The 8,366-nt window shown below is 38.5% G+C and overlaps 1 protein-coding gene across 3 annotated transcripts in view; it reads left to right on the forward strand.

Moving 5' to 3' along the window:
- Nucleotides 1–5,748, forward strand: part of LOC124145919 (PX domain-containing protein kinase-like protein) — a 28,655-nt gene extending 22,907 nt beyond the window's left edge. For 2 of the 3 annotated variants that reach the window (XM_046515891.2, XM_048383179.1), the window contains exon 14: nt 2,986–5,748. In XM_046515891.2, the coding sequence (XP_046371847.2) occupies nt 2,986–3,194 (209 nt within the window). In that variant the 3' untranslated portion in view covers nt 3,195–5,748. Of the gene's footprint in view, nt 1–99; nt 147–2,985 lie in introns of all 3 variants that reach the window. The other variant, XM_048383180.1, reaches the window with a different exon arrangement.
- Nucleotides 5,749–8,366: the final 2,618 nt, after the last annotated feature.

The following is an 8,366-nucleotide window of genomic DNA, read 5'->3' on the forward strand; positions in this document are numbered from 1 at the left end:
GCCTCAGTCCTTCACCCATCTCTCCAACCTTGCATATGAATGGGGCAGATAACTCTTATTCAGTGTCCAATCCTTGACCGCTGTTTCTTTCCCCTACAGGCGACAACTAGCAGAGACCTCACAGAGATCGTAATTCACAGTGTTAGGTATAAACTGCCTGTCTCATATGGGTGCATGCTGAATGTCTAGTACTACTGTCTCTACAACTATCTATTTCAGCTTTTGCTTCTTTTGCAACTTCTGTTGGCTATGGCAATCCACGCTTCATTGCATCGTAGTCTGTCTGTTGGTAGATGTTGTGCATCTGTTTCATGCGTACCAATAATCGCCTGTGTTATTGTTAATCATTGTATACAGTCCTAGTTAGGTATGTGTTTCTGCTGCAGATTCTGTGTTGTAACGCAAATGTTTTCAGACTGGGTTATGTGGGTCAATTAATATTTTAGACCTAGACACGCAGAAAATGAATAAAAGTGATATTAAACACTAATTTCTCTGTAACATGCAAGCATATTAATTATGTAAAATTGTGCTGCATTGTGCATGTAAATGCTTTGTTGTCTTGGTCATGTACATATATTGTAGGGGCGGTCGGGTAGCCTTGTGGTTAAAGCGTTCGCTCGTCACGCCGAAGACCCGGGTTCGATTCCCGACATGGGTACAATGTGTGAAGCCCATTTCTGGTGTCCCCCTCCATGATATTGCTGGAATATTGCTAAAAGCGGCGTAAAACCATACTCACTCACTCACATATATTGTATGTTGCTCTGATGAATGTGTGGCCTTTTGTGTAAATTGTCAGACATTTATATTCTTTCACATGTATACATTAATGTTTTGATGTCAAAGAATATTTGACCATGTTGCCAACAGACCTGCTTTGGATGAATCTTTTCTCTCTTCACTTTTGTTTTGTTTCAGCACATTGTTGTTGGCATATAAACCGTTTGTTGGGAGATGAGTTTCACATATAGTGTCAGGCTCTCATTGGTGTTAACTTTGAGCAGTAGCCATTTTAATCACCACACATGCTATGGCTAAGAATGGCATATAGCAATAATGCTGCTAACCTCAGTTGTCAGCCTTTTGCTGCTATTTGTTATTAGTTAATAAAAAAAACCAATAAACAGAAAGTGAAGACGGTATGATCTTGATAATTTAACAATTGTAATTAAACTGTCTTGTGTATTATCTAAGAAATTAGCAAACAAAGATCTTAGTCTTGAATGTGAAATGAAAAGTCCTGTTTACATGTGTATGTACAGATTCTCACAATCTCTGGCCATCTGCATACTGTCAATTAACTTCTTCAATATTCCAATACTATCTTCCTATCAAATGGTCAACTTTACTAACAACTAATTATATATATATATATATATATATGTGACTTTCAAAAGAATTTCTGCAAAAATTATCAAAATAACCCAATGCAACTAAACTATTTAAATCAATTATGTATACATGGTGTACATAATTTAAATATTTAACACCTCATATAACAATAGTATACTACATAAAAGTGGTTATATAGCTGGTTATACCACCCTGTATAAACAATGTATATTAAGGTTTCTACGTTCTGTAAATGATCAGGTGGCCCAGTCGTCTAAGGCGCCGCAATTCGCTGTGCAGAGTTGCATCCCTTGGGCATGCCAGAAACCTATGATTGTAGGTTCGAATCCCGGTTCGCCCCGATTATGTTTCTAGGTTTGTCAGCACCATACCTGTGCTCATGGGTTTCACCGAAGTGGTAAACGTCTCAGACCTGCATCACTTCGGGTTTTCCTCCCACATTAAGCTGACACGACGCAATATAACTGGAATACTGTTAAGAATGGCGTTAAACCCAACTCACTCACTGTAAATGATTACATGTTTCAGGCATTATGTAATTATCTCAAGTGTCCTACTGAGTTGTTTCATTATGACGATACTTGTGCACACATACTTCATAGTCTTTAAACAATGGGGGTGGTGGGGTAGTGGAGTGGATTAAGCTTTCACTCATCACACTGAAGGATCAGGTTCATTTCCCCACATAGTTACAATGTGTGGAACCCATTATTTAGCTTTTGTTTACTTGATACCTGTTGAGATGATGATCGAATGCCCTTTTTTTGCCCCGTTCTTGAACATATGCAGCAATTTGATTGTGTTGTGTCTGACAGTCTCCATGCTGCAACAATGTTGCAGTCAGTTGCACATTTCCATCACCTCCAGTTGAAAATACTTTAATTGATTTTTGTTTCTGATGTCACTTCTACAGGGAAGGATGATTGCTTGATAAACAATGTTGTTGTCGGTCTCATAGCATCAAAGAACACGTTTTACTTTTTACTTTTACTGCTTGGACCCATTTCTAAACAAGAAATCCTACTTGGTGTATTGGCCGATATACTTTGGGAGGTAGTGGGGGGAGGGGTATTGGGTTTTTATTGAAAAAAACAAAAAATTGTCCCTAAATTGCAAACTAAACTACAAACTGAAGATTGAAACTACAATTTTGCTTTAGACATTTGAAAAACAGAATTGCCTGCCTCCAAAATAACATTGTGGCAAGGTGTTTTTCTGAATAGAAATATTCAAGCTCATAGTTTTAAATAAGAAAATATCTAATTTTTATACAAAATCCCAGGCCTCCCCCCCCCCCCCCCCCCTCCCGAATATCTCTTGGCTGCTCCCTAATAAGTCTACAACTGTTCAAGAGTAAAGGGTGACTATGCTTGTCGTAAAAGGCGACTAACGGGATCGGGTGGTCAGGCTCGCTGACTTGGTTGATACATGTCATCGATCCCAGTTGCGTGGATCGATGCTCATGATGTCAATCACTGGATTGTCTGGTCCAGACTCGATTATTTTACAGGCCGCCGTCATATAGCTGGAATATTGCTGAGTGGGGCGTTAAACAAACAAACAAACTGTTCAAGAAAAAGGAACTATTTTGACAAGTGCTTGCTAACTTATTTCTGTTTCTCTTTTCAGCACCTCCTCCTCCACCTCCTCCCCCTCCACCATCTTCTGGTGCTCCTCCCCCTCCCCCACCCCCAGCTCCTGCTCCCCCACCCCCCTCCAGTGCCCCGCCACCAGCGGCATCAGGAGGGCGTGGCGCGCTACTCAGCTCCATCTCTGGCTTCAGCAAGGGTGGGTTGAAGAAGACGAAAACCTCAGACAAAAGCAAACCTAGATTGTGATTGGCCAATCAGCAGTGTCAATTGTGATCATCCAGTCAGGTGTCATGCTGTAGTTGTGATCAGCCAATGAGATGGCAGCTTGGTTGTGATCAGCCAATCAGAAGAAAGATATAAAATATGACAGTTTGTGCCAATACTCATCATTTTTCAGAATGTATTAGTGTATAGATTGTTGAATATGTTTTACAGTTTTAGTGCTTTCATTTTGTTGTTGAGTTCCGAAACATTTTGGAAGATGTTGCATCTGTGATGGCAAAGAACAAATCATGTCCATGAATTAATCAGAATTATAATGAAGAGAACATATATGATAACATAAATTCATCTATGTAAAAAAACAGTTATGTGAACTGTATTCGCTGTAATAAGAGTCCCAGGCGCTTACAATATTGGGGGGGGGGGGGGGGGCATATTCAAACAATGCACACATTTGTAATTTGTAATGAAACTGCATTAGACCTCCTGTAGATCCATTTCGATAATAGTCACAGGGCAAAATTTAGGCTGTTGTTTTCATATTTGCAATATACACACTAAAATACAGACTGATATGTAAATTGTCAGTGTGACTAGGGTGAAAGTATAAAGATTACTTACAGATTGGTCTGGAAGTTGGTCAGAGGCGCTTAATTTCAGTAATTGTTTTTCATTTATTGAATGGATCATCCTGCAATAGCGTCTAATTTGATTCCATGAGCACCAACACAGAAATCATTTTAGAATTTAAAAAATATATTGATGTCATCTGGTGTGATGTAAAGAATGATTAGTTTTATGATTGTTCTTCACTGAAATATAAATCTGATTAAAATACTGAAATCAATTACCAGTACTACAAAATTTTGCATCTCAAGAATTTTGTTCAGTCTGTTAAGCCATGTTGGTTTTTTTTGTGATGGATTTAAAATTGAAATTCAGTGAACACAATGGTGAAGACTTAGTAAATGAGATTTGATTGGTTGTTGTTTTTAAATGTAGATTGGAACCCTCAGTTTAGAGGTGTCGGGGAGACATATAATATACTGAATGAATTCCCAAATATCATGAAAATACAATCATTTGAAACACACCTCCAATCGTGTGTTGTCCTTACTCTACCAATGGTGATATCCTTCAGATTGGAAAATCTTATATAAATGTACCATTTATCATGTGATGCCATGAAATGTGAAAAAAATGTTTCTTATCTTCATTGAAGAAAGGGTGTGGATGACCCAGTGATCTAAGGAACTGTGATTTGATGTGCAGAGTTGTGTCCCTTCACCCTTCCAGTATCCGATGACTGTGGGTTCAAATTCAATGTTAGCCTGCTTATTATTCTTGGTTTGTCAACACCATACTCGTGGTCATGGGTTTCAACATAATAGTATATGTAAAGAGTGACTCTATATTATTGTGCTTTCTATTTTATCACGGTATTGGTAAATCTCGTAATCCACACACCCTGTCGAATGTTTACTTTACCAAACCTAAGCATGATATTTCATAGCTTTATTGAATACAGGATCCATTTGTTTGGACGAAGTCCCTTGACCCAACCTAGATCGTATGCATACTTATTATGCATAATCCAAAACAGGAAGTGATGTAAAGCACATATTCCACATGTAGCCATACTACGATAATAGAGTTGCCCACCCTTGAATCACCAATGACAGGTACTTTGTTAACCAAACTCAATATCAAAATCAATCCTCATTGATGTGCCATAAAAGTTGAACAAATAAGAAGAAACGTTGTTTTTTTATGACATATTTAGTAGGTTAGTAAGTGTGCGCCATTACGATCTATTTTTTAATTACCGGTAACTACCCGATAATATAGCGTACCATATATTATGACATCCGTAACCCACTTATTTATAACAGCGAACAGGCTATGTCTGTGTTATTTAATGGTTCCATTAATGTCAATATTGTCTCACTTCAGTGGAAGAGTTGTCTTTTATTGCCTAAGCTAACAAGTTTGAATTAGTTTTCTACCTATTGAAAAATAGAGGAGAAAAATGCCTGGTGACCTATAATATTGAAGAATTAACAGATGAGGAACCGTTTATTTCTTATGGCCATATCACTATGATGTTGTCTACTAGTGATAACATTCCCAGGATTTGGAGGATCAAATATTGATATAACCCTGTGATGTGTCCATGTGAGTCTGCTCATCTGTGTGTGTTGGCGTTACTGTGTTGTTCATGTGAATATACTGATGGAAATTCATAAGGGAACACTAAGTTTTAGACACTGTAAAATTATATGCTATCAAGGATTCCCAATCTTGTCTACCAAATACGCGTTTAACAATGCACACAAACACATCTCAATATTTGATTGTGATGTGATGAATTTGTATGCACGCTATTTCAAATTTACTGTCAGTAAGGCTTATTTTCAAATTTGTTTCATTGTTCTTTCACCGAAGTTCGAAACGTCTTCGGGTTTTCCTCCAACATTAAGCTGACACAATATGATATAACTGGAATACTGTTAAAAGCAGCGTTAAACCCAACTCACTCACTCACTCACTGTTTCATTGTTCCCGTAGGGGGTGCGGATGGCCCAGTCGTCTAAGGCGCCGCGATTCGCTGTGCAGAGTTGCGTCCCTTGGGCACGCCAGAAACCTATGATTGTGGGTTCGAATCCCGGTTCGCCCCGATTATGTTTCTAGGTTTGTCAGCACCATATCTGTGCTCGTGGGTTTCACCGAAGTGGTAAACGTCTGAGACCTGCATCACTTCGGGCTTTCCTCCCACATTAAGCTGACAAGCTGTGATATAACTGGAATACTGTTAAAAGCGGCGTTAAACCCAACTCACACACACACACATTGTTCCCTTGTTTCCATCAGGATAGTTGCATGGTGTGTTGTTATGAGCTGCATCCATTCAGAATGTGATAACATGTGTTAAGTGTTGTTTTAGTGACTGTTTCAATTGGTGGAACCATAGTGACAGTTGCATTGTGTGGGGAAGTACAAGTCATTCAGTGAGTAATGAATGATTTGCCATAATGTTGTTGTGTAACACTCTCTGTTTTGTCTAACACCTTCTGTTATGTCCCTTAAAGGGAACTAGGGTTAGACAAAATGGCTGTCTTAGGAAGTTTATTTCAATTGTTCATACACCACTTTGTGTGTCTGTTAGGCTATCAAAAAATAATAGTCTCACTTCTCAGGCACTGCTCGCATCATCATTAGGTCTGCTGGGGGGATGTTTCGTTTTTAATTTAATTCTTTTTTGAAATCCTAATACTTCAAAACAATGTGAGGGCATGGGTGGCCCAGTCGTCTAAGGCGCAGCAATTCACTGTGCAGAGTTGTGTCCCTTGGGCAGGCCAGAAATCTATGATTGTGGTTTTGAATTCTAGTTCGCCCTGGTTATGTTTCTTGGTTTGTCGTGATCACTTCGGGCTTTCCTCCCACATTAAGCTGACACGCCGTGATATAACTGGAACATTGTTAAAGGTGGCATTAAACCCAACTCACTCAAAACAATGCAATCCATTATAGCATGCAGTTACTTCCCTTTACATGCGTACTGCCAAGCTCCTTCCCAGCGCGTGACACCTTCGTTACACTCTCGGTAACATCGCTGCCACCAGTGTGGGCGCGGCCATTACAAGAATCTTGAAATTTGCCCTCCAACCCCATATGTAGTAACGTTTATACTTTTGTTTATGTCTTTGGGAATGCCATCATATTTCAATTTGAAAAGGTTTACGACTGACCATGTTTTCGAGATGAATTTACTTTGTTGTTTTGATAATCAGATTGGTTCGAGATTGCAGACTAACGGAAAATCAACCAACTTCTCCCTTACATTCTTACTATGTCAATAACACGATAGTTTTAATGAAACAGAGATTCAAAGTGACAAACGAAGAAAGTAATTTAGCAGCGACAAGTGTATTCGGCGTCACGACAGTCGTCACTTGTTTGTAAACATAACGGTTATTCGGTTGCGAGTTCAACTCCAAGCATGGTTGTGGCCACCTATTCACAGTGGGGAGTTTTGACTGGTGGCAGCGATAGTATAGAGAGCTCCGGGAACGTACTATCGCTGTGAGGAGCTTGGCGTACTGCTTTACTGCACATCTCGTGTTATGGTCATGGTGGCAATAGCAGTTTGTATACTTGTTTATGTTGGGAGGCCCTTTCCCTGGTTGATGGTACATTGTTTATTTAGTCACATACCAGTTTGAACAAGCAACAACAACAAAAACACTGCCCACCTGGACTATATTTTCAAAAGTCATTGCCTGAGAACCAATTCTTCTATTTTTATAAGCCTTACAACAAGTTTTATGGTGTATACTAAAATGAAAGTAGTACTAGTCTTAGAACTGACAAACTGGACTTACGTTGTTTAACCACCACCATTTTGTGATGTATTTCAGTCTAACAGTTCAAGTTTCCCACCCAAAACAGACAGTGTCTCAGTTTCAATTAAAGATTTTCTTTAAATATTTTTTTGTTCTTTGAGTTATGCATAACAAACACCAAGTGCAAACTGTATGAATCTGTGTATCTATGTTCGTTCAGATTGCTGAAAGTAGTTCAGTGGGCATGGCCTATTTTTCTTTTTAATCCATCGAGTTATGAACACAAAGATTTTTGCCTCATTTGTCAATCCAAATGCTGGAAATTACATCAAATTTATTTATTCATGTAGTGAACCTCAACATCAATAGTTAGGCTGAAAATGGGTAAAAGATTGTCGGGCATAGTCCACCTTGGATGCCTACCTAATAACACAGAGGATGCTTCATTCATGGCACTTTGTATGACATCGAGTTCTGCTCTGGAAATAGGCTGTATAATCTCTCCTTCATTGTTACAAACCAGAACTTCATTTCTTCAGATACTGGTGATTATCAAAGTTATGGTAAATTTGGAAAGTTTTTATGTTTTGAAAGTCTCTATCTGAATCTAAAACAGGAAGAGCAGAATACTAAGCATTGTCAGTTCTGTCTAAAATAATAACTTTTCTTAGACATATACTGAACACATTCTTTCACAAACCCCTCAATCAGATACTTGTCTTTTTGAAGAACTAAAGTTTCCTCTTAGAAAAATACACCTACTTTACTCGTATATACTGTTGTATACTGAAAATCATGCAATTATTGTGAGCATGAAATTAATACGAAAAGTTTCCATTTCTTGCAATAATGA

This window comes from Haliotis rufescens, unplaced genomic scaffold, assembly GCF_023055435.1.
Source record: "Haliotis rufescens isolate VD_foot unplaced genomic scaffold, xgHalRufe1.0.p SCAF_45, whole genome shotgun sequence".
Lineage (NCBI taxonomy): Eukaryota > Metazoa > Mollusca > Gastropoda > Lepetellida > Haliotidae > Haliotis > Haliotis rufescens.